We start from the raw sequence: 16559 nt of genomic DNA on the forward strand, positions 1-16559 counted from the left end.
AAGCTTGTCTGGAGTAAGGTGGTGTGGAGTGAAGCTTGTCTGGAGTAAGGTGGTGTGGAGTGAAGCTTGTCTGGAGTAAGGTGGTCAGGAGCGAAGCTTGTCTGGAGTAAGGTGGTGTGGAGTGAAGCTTGTCTGGAGTAAGGTGGTGTGGAGTGAAGCTTGTCTAGAGTAAGGTGGTTTGGAGTGAGGTGGTCAGGAGTGAAGCTTGTCTGGAGTAAGGTGGGCTGGAGTGAAGCTTGTCTGGAGTAAGGTGGTCAGGAGCGAAGCTTGTCTAGAGTAAGGTGGTTTGGAGTGAGGTGGTGTTGAGTGAAGCTTGTCTGGAGTAAGGTGGTCAGGAGCGAAGCTTGTCTGGAGTAAGGTGGTCAGGAGCGAAGCTTGTCTGGAGTAAGCTGGTCAGGAGCGAAGCTTGTCTAGAGTAAGGTGGTTTGGAGTGAGGTGGTGTGGAGTGAAGCTTGTCTGGAGTAAGGTGGTTTGGAGTAAGGTGGTCTGGAGTAGAGCTTGTCCGGAGTAAGGTGGTCTGGAGTGAAGCTTGTCTGGAGTAAGGTGGTGTGGAGCGAAGCTTGTCTGGAGTAAGGTGGTGTGGAGCGAAGCTTGTATGGAGTAAGGTGGTGTGGAGCGAAGCTTGTATGGAGTAAGGTGGTCTGGAGTGAAGCTTGTCTGGAGTAAGGTGGTCTGGAGTGAAGCTTGTCTGGAGTAAGGTGGTGTGGAGTGAAGCTTGTCTGGAGTAAGGTGGTGTGGAGTGAAGCTTGTCTGGAGTAAGGTGGTGTGGAGTGAAGCTTGTCTGGAGTAAGGTGGTCAGGAGCGAAGCTTGTCTGGAGTAAGGTGGTGTGGAGCGAAGCTTGTCTGGAGTAAGGTGGTGTGGAGCGAAGCTTGTCTGGAGTAAGGTGGTGTGGAGTGAAGCTTGTCTGGAGTAAGGTGGTCAGGAGCGAAGCTTGTCTGGAGTAAGGTGGTCAGGAGTGAAGCTTGTCTGGAGTAAGGTGGTGTGGAGTGAAGCTTGTCTGGAGTAAGGTGGTGTGGAGTGAAGCTTGTCTAGAGTAAGGTGGTTTGGAGTGAGGTGGTCAGGAGTGAAGCTTGTCTGGAGTAAGGTGGGCTGGAGTGAAGCTTGTCTGGAGTAAGGTGGTCAGGAGCGAAGCTTGTCTAGAGTAAGGTGGTTTGGAGTAAGGTGGTGTGGAGCGAAGCTTGTATGGAGTAAGGTGGTCTGGAGCGAAGCTTGTCCGGAGTAAGGTGGTCAGGAGCGAAGCTTGACTGGAGTAAGGTGGTCAGGAGCGAAGCTTGACTGGAGTAAGGTGGTCAGGAGCGAAGCTTGTCTGGAGTAAGGTGGTCAGGAGCGAAGCTTGTCTGGAGTAAGGTGGTTTGGAGTAAGGTGGGCTGGAGCGAAGCTTGTCTGGAGTAAGGTGGTGTGGAGTGAAGCTTGTCTGGAGTAAGGTGGTCAGGAGCGAAGCTTGTCTGGAGTAAGGTGGTCAGGAGCGAAGCTTGTCTGGAGTAAGGTGGTCAGGAGCGAAGCTTGTCTGGAGTAAGGTGGTCAGGAGCGAAGCTTGTCTGGAGTAAGGTGGTCTGGAGTGAAGCTTGTCTAGAGTAAGGTGGTCTGGAGTGAAGCTTGTCTAGAGTAAGGTGGTCTGGAGTGAAGCTTGTCTAGAGTAAGGTGGTCTGGAGTGAAGCTTGTCTAGAGTAAGGTGGTCTGGAGTGAAGTTTGTCTGGAGTAAGGTGGTCTGGAGTGAAGCTTGTCTGGAGTAAGGTGGTCAGGAGTGAAGCTTTTCTGGAGTAAGGTGGTCAGGAGTGATGCTTGTCTAGAGTAAGGTGGTTTGGAGTAAGGTGGTCTGGAGTGAAGCTTGTCTAGAGTAAGGTGGTCAGGAGTGAAGCTTGTCTAGAGTAAGGTGGTCTGGAGTGAAGCTTGTCTAGAGTAAGGTGGTCAGGAGTGAAGCTTGTCTAGAGTAAGGTGGTCTGGAGTGAAGCTTGTCTAGAGTAAGGTGGTTTGGAGTAAGGTGGTCTGGAGTGAAGCTTGTCTGGAGTAAGGTGGTCAGGAGTGAAGCTTTTCTGGAGTAAGGTGGTCTGGAGTGATGCTTGTCTAGAGTAAGGTGGTCTGGAGCGAAGCTTGTCTGGAGTAAGGTGGTCTGGTGCGAAGCTTGTCTGGAGTAAGGTGGTCTGGAGCGAAGCTTGTCCGGAGTAAGGTGGTGTGGAGCGAAGCTTGTCTGGAGTAAGGTGGTGTGGAGCGAAGCTTGTATGGAGTAAGGTGGTCTGGAGCGAAGCTTGTCCGGAGTAAGGTGGTCTGGAGCGAAGCTTGTCCGGAGTAAGGTGGTCTGGAGTGAAGCTTGTCTGGAGTAAGGTGGTGTGGAGTGAAGCTTGTCTGGAGTAAGGTGGTGTGGAGCGAAGCTTGTCTGGAGTAAGGTGGTCAGGAGCGAAGCTTGTCTGGAGTAAGGTGGTGTGGAGCAAAGCTTGTCTGGAGTAAGGTGGTGTGGAGCGAAGCTTGTCTGGAGTAAGGTGGTGTGGAGTGAAGCTTGTCTGGAGTAAGGTGGTGTGGAGTGAAGCTTGTCTGGAGTAAGGTGGTCAGGAGCGAAGCTTGTCTGGAGTAAGGTGGTCAGGAGCGAAGCTTGTCTGGAGTAAGGTGGTGTGGAGTGAAGCTTGTCTGGAGTAAGGTGGTGTGGAGTGAAGCTTGTCTAGAGTAAGGTGGTTTGGAGTGAGGTGGTCAGGAGTGAAGCTTGTCTGGAGTAAGGTGGGCTGGAGTGAAGCTTGTCTGGAGTAAGGTGGTCAGGAGCGAAGCTTGTCTAGAGTAAGGTGGTTTGGAGTGAGGTGGTGTTGAGTGAAGCTTGTCTGGAGTAAGGTGGTCAGGAGCGAAGCTTGTCTGGAGTAAGGTGGTCAGGAGCGAAGCTTGTCTGGAGTAAGCTGGTCAGGAGCGAAGCTTGTCTAGAGTAAGGTGGTTTGGAGTGAGGTGGTGTGGAGTGAAGCTTGTCTGGAGTAAGGTGGTTTGGAGTAAGGTGGGCTGGAGCGAAGCTTGTCTGGAGTACAGTGGTGTGGCATGAAACTTGTCTGGAGTAAGGTGGTCAGGAGTGAAGCTTGTCTGGAGTAAGGTGGTCTGGAGTGAAGCTTGGCTGGAGTGAAGCTTGGCTGGAGTGAAGCTTGGCTGGAGTGAAGCTTGGCTGGAGTAAAGCTTGTCTGGGGTAAGGTGGGCTGGAGTGAAGCTTGGCTGGAGTGAAGCTTGGCTGGAGTGAAGCTTGGCTGGAGTAAAGCTTGGCTGGAGTAATGCTTGTCCGGATTAAGGTGGTCTGGAGTGCAGCTTGGCTGGAGTAAGGTGGTCTGGAGTGCAGCTTGGCTGGAGTAAGGTGGTCTGGAGTGAAGCTTGGCTGGAGTAAGGTGCTATGGACTCAAGTTTGTCTGGAGTAAGGTGGTATGGAGTGAAGCTTCTCTGGAGTAAGGTGGTCTGGAGTGAAGCTTGTCTGGACTAAAGGTGGTCTGGAGTGAAGCTTGTCTGGAGTAAAGCTTGCCTAGATTAAAGCTGGTCTGGAGTAAGGTGGTCTGGAGCGAAGCTTGTCTGGAGTAAGGTGGTCTGGAGCGAAGCTTGTCTGGAGTAAGGTGGTCTGGAGCGAAGCTTGTCTGGAGTAAGGTGGTGTGGAGCGAAGCTTGTCTGGAGTAAGGTGGTGTGGAGCGAAGCTTGTCTGGAGTAAGGTGGTGTGGAGCGAAGCTTGTCTGGAGTAAGGTGGTGTGGAGCGAAGCTTGTCTGGAGTAAGGTGGTCTGGAGCGAAGCTTGTCTGGAGTAAGGTGGTCTGGAGCGAAGCTTGTCTGGAGTAAGGTGGTCAGGAGCGAAGCTTGTCTGGAGTAAGGTGGTCAGGAGCGAAGCTTGTCTGGAGTAAGGTGGTCAGGAGGGAAGCTTGTCTGGAGTAAGGTGGTCAGGAGCAAAGCTTGTCTGGAGTAAGGTGGTCAGGAGCAAAGCTTGTCTGGAGTAAGGTGGTCAGGAGTGAAGCTTGTCTGGAGTAAGCTGGTCAGGAGCGAAGCTTGTCTAGAGTAAGGTGGTTTGGAGTAAGGTGGTGTGGAGTGAGGCTTGTCTGGAGTAAGGTGGTCTGGAGTGAGGTGGTGTGGAGTGAAGCTTGTCTGGAGTAAGGTGGTTTGGAGTAAGGTGGGCTGGAGCGAAGCTTGTCTGGAGTGAAACTTGTCTGGAGTGAAACTTGTCTGGAGTGAAGCTTGTCTGGTGTAAGGTGGTGTGGAGTGAAGCTTGTCTGGAGTAAGGTGGTCAGGAGTGAAGCTTGTCTGGAGTAAGGTGGGCTGGAGTGAAGCTTGGCTGGAGTGAAGCTTGGCTGGAGTGAGGTGGTCTGGAGTAAGGTGGTCTGGAGTAAGGTGGTCTGGAGTGAAGCTTGGCTGGAGTGAAGCTTGGCTGGAGTGTAGCTTGGCTGGAGTGTAGCTTGGCTGGAGTGAAGCTTGGCTGGGGTAAGGTGGGCTGGAGTGAAGCTTGGCTGGAGTGAAGCTTGGCTGGAGTGAAGCTTGGCTGGAGTGAAGCTTGGCTGGAGTAAAGCTTGGCTGGAGTACTGCTTGTCCGGATTAAGGTGGTCTGGAGTGCAGCTTGGCTGGAGTAAGGTGGTCAGGAGTGATGCTTGGCTGGAGTAAGGTGCTATGGACTAAAGTTTGTCTGGAGTAAGGTGGTATGGAGTGAAGCTTCTCTGGACTAAAGGTGGTCTGGAGTGAAGCTTGTCTGGAGTAAAGCTTGCCTAGATTAAAGCTTGTCTGGAGTAAGGTGGTCTGGAGCGAAGCTTGTCTGGAGTAAGGTGGTGTGGAGTGAAGCTTGTCTAGAGTAAGGTGGTTTGGAGTGAGGTGGTCAGGAGTGAAGCTTGTCTGGAGTGACGCTTGTCTGGAGTAAGGTGGGCTGGAGTGAAGCTTGTCTGGAGTAAGCTGGTCAGGAGCGAAGCTTGTCTAGAGTAAGTTGGTTTGGAGTGAGGTGGTGTTGAGTGAAGCTTGTCTGGAGTAAGGTGGTGTTGAGTGAAGCTTGTCTGGAGTAAGGTGGTGTGGAGTGAAGCTTGTCTAGAGTAAGGTGTTTTGGAGTGAGCTGGTCAGGAGTGAAGCTTGTCTGGGGGCCCCAGGCCTGCTCCCCTGCCTCACTGCCTTGTGGGTTCGTATCTTCCGCTGGGCGGAGCTGATGCGTCTCTGTTCCTGGCGCGCTGGATGGCTCAGCGGGTTCAACACTCGCCGCTGAGGCAGGCGGTAGTAGCACTACACGAGTTTGAATCTCGACGCGGCCAAGTCGGCCAGTCTTCCCTTAAATGTCGGTAAATGCAGTAACAATGGAGTTGTAATAGAGACACCAAGTATTTAAAGTTCTTGAAAAAAGCAAAAACGTACTTTACATTTCTCTACTTGTTAATATGTAACGCACGTGCGCGTTTGTGTTGCTCACGGGGGCGTAACTTGGCATTAAGATTGGTGGGGGGAGAGAGGGGGTGTTGAGTTTCATATTTTCCAACAATAACCCTTGAATAAGATGTTAAAATATATTATACACTAAGCAGGGCAGTGAACATGGAGGCAAATGCAGATTGGTAGAGGCCCCGACAGAGCGGGAAACGCAGTATTGTTCAGCATCACCAACATTGTTGCTCAAAAGAGAGAGGGTGCGTTTTTGTCTGTAAGTGTAAAAATCCGACAGACACCTCACAGGACCCGACTGAAAGCACCTGCCCCCAACTATTTACCAAAAATGCTTCTATTGGGGCAGGGGGGGCGATGTAATCCCCCCCCCCCCGAAGCCACGCCCCTGGAATTTGTTCACAATTTAATCCTAAATCTGCCACGTCATTGGGCTCCAATAGATCATTTACATTGTACTTTCCACATTTCCGGGTCCACTCCTCTCTCCCTTCCGTGGGTAACCAACGAAAATGTTTACAACGGCACAAAGTTACTTTGGCAATTCAGGCCTGTGGTGTCTGTGGTTAAAGGGCTTCTCCCTTGTTTCTGTGCAGCGCCTACAAACCTTCGCATGTCTTTGGGCGCTATGTGAACATGGGCCTCCGTGCTGAGCAGCGCAGAGCTTCCATTTTAAAGGTTGAAGAGACGAGCCTCCTGATGCAAGTACTTGTTCCAAAGGCCTTAGAGTGCGCCCTGAACCCCATCCGCCAGCATGCAGCTCCGTGTACCTCTCTTCTGCTGTAACTTGTGTGGGGCGGGATCCCCCGGACATCACCTTCCCCCTCTGGACTAGCAATTCCAAAGAAATGGAAATGAAACAAAACAGTGACATTTTCAACAGCTTTAGATATTGTAGGCCTGACAGCTGCCCCCTTCCAGCCACACACTTATGTACTCCTGGTCACCATGCCTGTCTGTGAGGTGGGCCTCTCTCCCCTTCATCAGTACCCTCCCTCCTGTAAGGTTGTCAGACATTGTGCTGTAAGTCAGCTTTCATGGCTGGTGGTTGCCCTGCTCAACACTCCCTTTGTCTCTTTTCAGGACCCGGCGGGTATCTTCGAGCTGGTGGAGGTGGTCGGCAATGGAACATATGGACAGGTGTACAAGGTAAGGGTCCTCATCCTTCCTTCAGGGGTCTGAGTGTGGGATGGGACCTCATGAGAAGGCATCGAACCTCAAAATCTACTGCTGAACTTCTGGGGTGCACGCCTAAGGGGGGTATTACTCTTAGAGAATGGTAAGTGACACTGCTCAAGCCCTCCTGATACCTTTAGACGCTGAGCATCGGCCGTGGGTCTTACATCTGTGTAATGCTAGAGACAACTAAACCCATGTTTCACCCACCAGAAAATATTGTGCAATGGGTGTTTCCACCCACCGCCATCATCCATAGCAACAGCTGCTTTGATCTTCATCCATAGCTCACCAGTGTGCGCCTCGCAGTAGGTGACTCTCTCATGTCTTTGTTTCTTCTTGATGAAGAGGTTGTCAGGGCCTGACTGAACCTTGCCAGGCTGTGGCGTGTGCCTTGTTGTAAGTGACTACCTTAACTCTCTTTCTTCTGGATCAAAAGGTTCTCCAGGGTCTGACGGAACCTTGTCCGGACGTGGGTGACTCCCCCATGTCTGTTTCTTCTTGATGAAGAGGTTGTCGGGGCCTGACAGAACCTTACCAGGGTGAAGTGTGTTCCTTGCTGTAGCTGGCTCCCTCATGTTTTTGTTTCTTCTTGATGAAGATGTTCTCGAGGGGCTGGCAGAACCTTGCCAGGATGTGGTGTGTGCCTTGTTGTTGGTGACTCCCTCATGTCTTTCTTCTTAAGTACTCCAGGGCCTGACAGAACCTTGCCAGGATGTGGTGTGTGCCTTGTCTAGGTGACTCGCTCATGTCTTTGTTTCTTCTTGATGAAGAGGTTCTCAAGGCCTGACGGAACCTCGCCAGGATGTGGTCTGTGCCTTGTAGGTGTCTCCCTCATGTCTGTTGCTTCTTGATGAAGAAGTTATCCAGGGCCTGTCAGATTCTGCCTTGCTGTAGGTGACTCCCTCACATCATTGTTTCTTCTTCATGAAGAGGTTCTCCAGGACGTGAGGGAACCTTGCCAGGATGTGGTGTGTGCCTCATTGTAGGTGATTGCACCATGTCTTTGTTTCTTCTTGATGAAGAGGTTCTCAGGCCCCGACAGATCCTTACCAGGATGTGGTGTGTGCCTTGTGCTGGTGACTCCCTCGTGTCATTTTTAGGTTGAGCCTAGCAGCATGCATGCACTGTCTCTCGACATGCTGTAATCTACTCTGTGGGCTTTAACCACTCCCATTTCACACCCATCAGTTTCACTTGTTCCTTGGCCCGCCATAAAAAATTCCCTCGATTTCCTAGGTAAATGCTTTACGTTTGTCCCGCCTTGAGGTTATTTTGTTACCAACTTGAAGTGTTACCTTGTTACATGGATTATGGCACAATCGACCACATATCTTTGTGTGGTGCACTACTTTTTTCTTTTGCCTCTCCGCTTCGGGCTCCGTGGCCGTATGCTGTTTCTTCCTCTTCCTTGTTTTTGGGCATGCAGCTGTTTCTTTGTGGTGCCTGCCCCCAAAGGTTGCAAGTGAAAGGGGTGTTCGCTGTATTTTTTATTTTTTTTGAAGTTTTATATAGCACAAACTCGATCAGAGGAGCACTTTTCATGAGTACCACTTGTGTATAAGCTTAGAGCATATATACAGAAAAAAACACACAAATCCTCAACGTGGCTCTTTCTGCATAGTGGGAGAGCTGATACTACAATATTCACTGCACTCGGGAAACTCGCCCCATAATGCTTTATGGGGCATTTCTTTTAGAAAACATTTTTGCCCATAACTGAGCTTGTGGTGGCCCTACGACAATGGGATCACCACCAAAATGTTCAACACGTTGCACTCTTTACGTCTGGGTCCTCGCTGGGTCCCCACACTATGTTGAGGGGTGCCAGTACATTGGCCTCTACCACCATTCAGCGTCTTTGTAAGCTCTCCCATGGCTGGAAGCTTTGTTTTACAGTGGAGAGTAACTTGTGTTTTTAAGTGACTTGTTTGTGATATTATTGCAGTAGGCCTTCTAGGTCTGAAAATGTGTAAGGCACTATACCCTATAAGGGCCAAATATATGGTAACACTGCATTACTTTCTGCCATTCTGTTTTCATGTGCCTATGCCCTCTAGGGGCTGACTATATGGTTACCTGACCATGTTTCTTTCAAATGCTATTTTTATTGTGGTGCCCTTTAGAGGCCGTTCCGAGCATTACAATCAAGATATTACAATATTTGCTGCACTTGCCATATCTTTTTTAAGCTGTCTCATGCCTGGAAGTTTTGCTTTACAGCTAGGAGTAGTTTGTGTTTTAAGGACCTCGTTTGTAATGCTATTCTAGAAGGCCTGGTAGGGCTGAAAATGTGATATAATGAATATATGGTTATAATGCTGTGCTTTCTGCTATTCTGTTTTCATGTGGTTATGTTCTGTACAGCCTGATTAAATGGTTACATGGCCATGTTTCTTCCAAAAGCTATTTCTAGGGTAGTGCCCTCTAGGGGCTGTTGTGAGCGTTATAGTCTAATGCCAAGTGTATGAAGGAATGCACAAACACAAACTTTGTTTCTGATAAAGCTTTTTATGGGGTTTACATGTTGATTGTATATGCTTAATTGATCTCTCCTTATTGCAGCCATGACCATGATTCATTCCAGCGTAACATTCTTATTGCACTATGACTGTTCGAACACTCTTGATATGTGTGGATGACCCTTCTAGGGGTCCCCAGTTGTTGCACAATGTCAGCTATGGTATGTTCTATCTGTCAGTGTAATGTACTTCATGGCTAAATACTTATAAGGTCCCAAAGGCGAGACCTATTCCCTATGCCAATGCTTGTTATTCCTGATGAAGAGGTTCTCATGGCCTGACGGAACCTTGCCAGGATATGGTGTGTGCCTTGTTATAGGTGCTCCCTCACGTCTTTGTTTCTTCTTGATGAAGAGGTTCTCAAGGTCTTATGGAACCGTATCATGTTGTGATGTGTGCCTTTCGGTAGGTGACTCCCCCATGCCCATTTCTTCTTGTAGAGGTTCTCAAGGCCTCATAGAACCTTGGCAGGCTGTGGTGTGTGCCTTGCTGTAGGTGGCTCCCTCAAGCCTTTGTTTCTTCTTGATGAAGAGATTCTCAAGGCCTGACGGAACCTTGCCAGGATGTAATGTGTGCCTTGTTGTAGGTGGCTTCTTTACGTCTTTGTTTCTTCTTGATGAAGAGGTTCTCAAAGCCTGACTGAACCTTGGCAGGATGTGGTGTGTGCCTTGCTGTAGGTGGCTTCCTCACACCTTTGTTTCTTCTTGATGAAGAGGTTCTCAAGGCCTGAAGTAACCTTGGCAGGATGTGGTGTGAGCCTTGTTGTAGGTAGCTTCTTCACATCTTTGTTTCTGTCTGATGAAGAGGTTCTCAAGGCCTGAAGTAACCTTGGCAGGATGTGGTGTGAGCCTTGTTGTAAGTGGCTCCCCCATGTCTGTTTCTTCTTGTAGATATTCTTCAGGGCCTCACAGAACCTTGCCAGGATGTGATGTGTGCCTTGTAGGTGACTCCCTCATGTCTTTGTTTCTTTTTGATGAAGAGGTTCCCCTGCGCCCTGAGACTCCATTGGTGATAAGCTGTGCTCTACAAGTACTCATTGATTGATTGATTGATTGATTGATGGAACCTTTCCAGGATGTGGTGTGTGCCTTCTAGGTGACTTCCTCATGTCTTTGTTTCTTTTTGGTGAAGATGTTCTCCAAGCTCTGATGGAACCTTGCAGGATGTGATCTGCAGCAGAGCACATCTCAAGGGGTCAGAGTGGAGAAAGATGAGTTATGTTCTAGGTGTCTGAGGTAGCAAACTATCTTACTGAAACCAACATTGTGTTTTTCTTTTGTCTTTTAAATGTTTTTTTTATGTGTTTCTTGATGCTCAGCAAAGCTTGTGCACATTCCATCCAAATGAGATAAAATAGACTCTCTGTGTAAATTACAAAACTCAAATGATGCGGCAACATTGTTTTAACACGTTTGTGGCACCGAAGATTCACGCTTCTATCTGCTTATCTCCTTGCCAACTCTGACAGTCCTACAGAGAAAAGAGGCGATGGGCTACTGATGGGCACTGCCCTCCTCTGGATCTCTTTCTTTATAATGTCCATCTCTCCTGGAAGCCTGTCCTCAAGTTAAGAGTCGGAATTCACTGTAGAGATGGGGAGTTCAGGCGGGACATCTGCAGTGGACAAATGTTTAAAGGAGGGGATTTGAGCTTCTGGGTTAAATGAGTGATCTATCAGAATACCCTGGATGGAATTAAGACTATTTTAGTCCCACTGCTCCAGGTGGCTCGATCTGCCTGGCACCCAACTGTCCATGGCCAGACCTTCTCCATTCCTCCTCCAATTGCACTAGCCCCGCACGATAAGAAGGGATGGCATAGCCCAACAAGGGACTCGAACCTTACGTCCAGGCTATGCTGGGAATGCTAACCTGTCAAGAACCAGACACCATTAACCTCAGGGTGCTGCCCCATCACCACATCAGCCAGTGTTGGATGAGTCTTTGTTGGCATGGGTATCGGTGAGCTGCTTTCCGCCACTCGCAGCGACTGCAGGAACCCTCACAAAGAGGCAGGAACACGTGTTACAGCTTTCCTCAGTCGTGTGGGCTTGGATGACGTGGAAGCGGAGGATCTGCTGCTCCTACACTCTACTACCCCAACCTTTTTTTAAAGAATTTGCTTTTTATTAAACTTTCAGTACATAAGTAACATTGTACCATCAGCATCCTATTTGTCGGGCCCCAAGATAATCCACTACAGTAGTATTTCCATACAACGGGATCAATGATTACAGAGCAGGTGCATCAGACAGAAACATATAGAGTTTCTTTTGTTGCTTTGATTATTGTCCCTTTGTTATATTTTTCCAGCAATGGTTAGTCAAGAATCTCTGTGGCGTCTTCAAGCTCAGGTTCCTCAACTGGCTCTAACTTTGTAAGGGCCCCCCTCATATCTGCAAGTCTTCCTCAACCTGGTCATCCCGTCTAACCTGTTGTAACCTGTTGTAACCGTGTTTCTTCTGCCCCGGCCCATTCCTTCACATCTTTAAGCCACCCGCATCAGGTCATCAGGTCATGGCCACCCACCGTTTGGCTAGCAATAAGGACAGCTGCATGAATTCCCATTCCATTTTCTTACCCTTCTGTCTGTTAATAGCCCCTAAGAAGAATATCACCAGAGTCAGTTCCAAAGTTATGCCCTCTATACGTTTCAGACTCCGGACTACAAAGTCCCAGAATATTTGTACCGAGGAATAACACCAGCCTAAATGAAGAAAGGCTGACAGTCAATTGTAACGCCTTTGGCATCTGTCTGATATACTGGGTTCAATTCTATGTAGGAATACTGGGGTGACATATGGGGGGTGTATATAATTAGAATGTATTAGTTTAAATCGAGCATTACACATCCCCAGCTTGACCAGGGCAGATATTGCCTTCTATTGTGTCTCCCTTAAAGGTGTAATCAATTCCTTTCCCCAAGCTGCCTGTGCTTTAAACTCATTCCTGGGTGTGTTTGCCGGCTTAGCTCTATAGATGTGGGAAATTATGTGTCTGCCTCCTCCATATTCCAGGAGGGTCCAAAACAGTGCTGATGAGGGCGGAGCCTCGGGTACGGAGGCCATATTTCTCGTACTGTATTAACGATACTAGCGTATATTAGGAATTGGCCTTGACTGAACTCCCAAAGGCCTCCTGTGCCACCTCGCATGTGATGAAGGTCTCACTTGAATAGAATCTGCGAGTGTCAGACGGCCTCCACCTCTCCAGAAGCCAACGTCTACTGCAGTGGTTACCCGCCGGAACATCAGAAGGTCCCAGACCTCAAACTCATGTTCAAAAGGTCCCTGATTTAAAACCACCTTCACCGCTCGCTCCCAGAATGTTGCTGTGTGTTTTAGTGTGTACGCTAAGGTTGAATCCCCACTTCTACCCACATGGAGTAGCCGTGGTAGCATATCTCGATGAGAATCGTCTTTAAGCAGGGCCTTACCCCAGTTGTCCCCTCCACCAACCAGTGTGCTGCGTGTTGCAGCTGTGAAGCTAGATGATAAAACTCGAAGTTAGGCAATGCCAATCTTCCTTCTTCTAACGGTAGGTGCAGGGTCTCACGGGTCACCCTACTAGGCCCCCAGACCATACCAGGGCTATTAATAGTACAGGCCACCCATCCTGACCCAGTCTGTGGGTTCCAAACAAAGAAGTCTGGCCCATTTTGGGAATTGCAGCCAGTCCCCGTGGCTGTCAACACCGACAGGAGGTACTCTTCTTCCTTATCCTCCACCGCATGGAGAACGTGCATCAATCTGCGAATATTCATGGTCGTATTTCGTCCAGGTATGAACCCACATTGGCCGGGTTGGAGCAACCGGCTATCTCTGGACTTGCGAGGACCTTACACAGTATCTTTGCGTCAAGATTGATCATAGCAATAGGGCGATAGGATGCCGGATCAGATAAAGCAGCATCGGGCTTCGGGGTCATTGCAGTGATCCCTTCTCACATCGACAATGTGAGTATGTTGGTAGCTAATGCTTCTTTATTCACCTCTGACAACCAAGGGCCACCTCGACCACGAAGGTCTGATAAAACTCAGTGGTGAAGCCATCTTTACCAGGGCTTTTACCGATTGGGAGGGATTTAATGGCTACTTTACCTTCCTCCAAAGTGAGATCAGAATCTAGGGATTGTGCCGCAGCTTTGGGTAACTGCGGTATTTGCATCCAGTCCAAGTGTTCTGGCAGTCGGTCGCGCTCCAGGTCACCTGGGTTGGCATAGACCCCAGAGGGGGTCTCTGAACACCACCAATATGCCTCTCTGCGGCCGCTCCTCTCTCCCGTGGGGGTTTGTGAGTTTGGAGTACCAAGGAGCGTGGCAGCTTGCGCCGGAGGAGCCACACCAGGAGCCTTCCAGGTCTATCCCCCTCACGGTGTAGTTGTGGTTGATAAGATTCCGAGGTGTAATGTTCTAATCTGCCTCTGGGACTTCTACCCCAACCTTAGTTTGATGATAGACGCAAGGCTGGGACTGGTCCTTGACTTTATGATGCAGCTGTTGGCATTAGGGAAGCTAAGCAGTGCTTTCAAAGTAAGATGCTGTATAGGGGAGTGTAGGGATTGACTCCACATGAAAGCCCATGTTTGTACCCAATGTAAGTTCCCTGGGGTTTGGAGTAGTGAGATTTGAGAAGTCTGGTGGAGCCCTGCGAGGGTCCTACGCGGATGCTGCTTGCCTTATCATACATGGGATAGCCTTCACCTGAGCCTTGTACTGGCCAAACCAGGAAATCACACACTACGTTCTGTACTACTTTGCATCAGAACAATTTGAACTTACTTGTCTAGATTTCAGTAATCCTCAAACCTTAAAATCGATTTTTTGAAACTTCGTACATTGTTTTGAAGTCGTTTTTAGTTTTTTCTCCGGCATGGCAGCACTGCTGTCTTTATGACTTATTGTTACCAGTTATTTAAAAAAATATACAGAATGGGGTTTGGTTCCACCCAGAGAGGTAACACTCTGTCACATATCCTGCTGTTGGCTATTTGTTATATCATCCTGCATTCCAGGAAATGCTACCTTTTTTGTTTATTTTACTTCTGACAAGTAGACCCAATCATGAAGATGTCCCGTCCGCTGCCCTGCTGAGTATTCTTTTGGTAAGTGACACTTGGCTCCGGTACCTAGCCAAAAAGCCAAGTTTTCAAAGCCACTATGAAATTTCAAGTACTTTTTCTTAAGCTTGTAAAGTGTGAGGCAACAAATTCCACAATTTCATTATAAGAAAATAGAATATTGTACCACCTAATCCCATGTTTCATATTCTAGGGACTGCTAAGCACCTATCTTCTTAGGAACATCATAGGCAACTAGGAGAGTAACATACCAGCCCAGTTGAATACGTAGCGGTCCTTCCTTGTAAACGGCCCTGTGACCGATCCAGAGACCTGTAAAACTCAAGTGTTGCTGAATCTGAACATAAGTGTGGCTACTAGGACAGAACCAGTAATACCCTGGCTTTAGCATTCTAAACTTGTTGTATTGTTGTGCTAAGTAGGAATAGCAGCAGGCAAAATAAACTGCCAGTGATTCCCGATGATCACAGTAGACCAGATCTTAGTTGTAATTTGCTGCTGACCGCAGAGTAGTGCAGGTCGGATGCATCAACCAGGTTCATCCTTGTCAAAGATTTTAACTTCGGTCTTTAATCCTATGACTCCCAGTCCACCACAGTAGTACACTTATACAGCACCGAGGACCTCAGGGGAGGCACCAGAGTCTCCCAGGATGTCATGGAGAGGCCAAACAACAAGGTCAAGTCCAGATCCAGTTGGCAGTGATCATCTGGGTAATTGCAGGAGCTGCCGCTTGTAGCTTGTGTCCCTCTAGCTTTGATAGGAGGTCTGCCTTATGACCCTTGGAGTCCCCATCTTTGCCCTCGGTGAAGAGGGGCAGGTCCAATCTGTCAGGGCTCTTCTTAGCCGTAGACAGCAGCTTCAGCCCTCTGCTGATCTTTCTCAGGTCCAGGAGTGACCTGAAGGGGGTGTCTGGAGGTGTCTTATTTAAGCCAGTGTTGAAATGACTCATGTGCACGCCATCACCTATTGGGTAAAAGTTCCCCGGCCCAACACTCTCCTTTTGGACATTTTCAAGATGGTGAAATAGTTTGGCCACGCTAAACTTGGGCTCTGAGGACTGGGTGTATGGGGACTGTTCAGGGTAATCCTAGTGTCCTCCCACATACAACACTAAAGAACAGCTTGGGACAGCCAATATATCACCAGAAACCCAGAATAAAAGTAGGGTTTTCATGAACCAGACAGCTGATACTCAAGCATTGTTTTATCATCCTCTTTCAGTTCATTTCAAATGTGTCCCATATGGTATATGTAAAACCCAGCACGCCTGTCAAGCTGGATTTTACACTGCAACATAAAATAAAATGCTCACAGACCCACCATGCATATTTTTGCTTATGGAGACTTCTAATCTCAGAATGTTCACCTTTTTGAATATTCCCAAAGTATAAAGGTGGATCTGGAAACTTTTGATAATTACCTTTGCGTGGCAGTAGGTGGCACCATGCACTCTGTCCTGATCCCATTCCACTGTGGAAATGATATGCGGGGCCTACATAGTCACGGCTTCAGTGCACTTACATCAGTCAATTTGTTTCCTTGCCACCAGATGCGACTCTGGAGCTTATCCTTGTCTCTTTGAGACAACTTTTCATCCTAAATATTTCAATGGGGGAAGAAAAGTATCATCTTCCAAGACGGCAGGTTTTAAGTCCTGTAAGGACTTGCCTGTGTTGCCTACGACTCTAAGGCCTGCAGTGCCTGTGCAATGATGAATCTGACGGCCATACAAGATCACAAGGCGGACCTCAGTTGAAAGACTCTGCGGTGAGACCCGTCCATATTGAAGGGCAGGTCCTGGCCCAGAGGAGTCATTTCTGAGGTTGGTTGTCATTGTGCTCCAAGTCTTGGGGAAGTAAAAAAAAAAAAAACATAAGAAAATACAGGTGGGACTCCTGCCGCTCATATACTCCTAAAAAGACTCAAGGGTGTCATCATTCCTCTTGCTCTTGTTCCCAAAGTCAGTCGACGTTGTAGCCTGTCCTGCAACTTGTCATAGCACAACCAGAGTTTCCTCTGCAGTCTGCAACATGGACACCGACTGAAGAGTTCTGCGAGGCAATGCCCAACTCTTCGGATCATTACTGACTTCCTCTATCTCACCAAGGAGCCGAGGGACCCCTCTATCTGGTCTACTGTCATTCGGTTTGCCCTTGGTGCTGGTTGGACCCTCTGAATCCACCACTGGACCTCCTACACCTCCTGTCCAGACTCCGCCTCTGGTAGCAGCCCCATGTTGGATCCCGATGGTGCAACTCGGACTGGGACAAGTTGGCGCTGCAAAAACCTCGACTGAGGCCGTGCTCGACTTCCATCAAGGTGCTGGCTGTCCTGCTGGAATTGCCACCTTCACAAGGAAGGGCACATATGTCACACTCATTATTCAGCACAGATTCAGACAATGGTTATGATGCGGGTGGTAAATTTGGGCAACC

At 48.8% G+C, this 16559-nt stretch overlaps 1 protein-coding gene across 7 annotated transcripts in view; it reads left to right on the forward strand.

Moving 5' to 3' along the window:
- The window catches only part of MINK1 (misshapen like kinase 1), a 503992-nt gene that overhangs the window by 96189 nt on the left and 391244 nt on the right, over positions 1-16559 (forward strand). For all 7 annotated transcript variants that reach the window (XM_069215741.1, XM_069215740.1, XM_069215743.1 and 4 more), the window contains exon 2: positions 6430-6495. In XM_069215741.1, coding sequence (XP_069071842.1) covers positions 6430-6495 — 66 coding nt within the window. The remainder of the gene's footprint in view (positions 1-6429; positions 6496-16559) is intronic.

Source organism: Pleurodeles waltl, chromosome 12, assembly GCF_031143425.1.
Source record: "Pleurodeles waltl isolate 20211129_DDA chromosome 12, aPleWal1.hap1.20221129, whole genome shotgun sequence".
In the NCBI taxonomy this organism is placed as follows: domain Eukaryota; kingdom Metazoa; phylum Chordata; class Amphibia; order Caudata; family Salamandridae; genus Pleurodeles; species Pleurodeles waltl.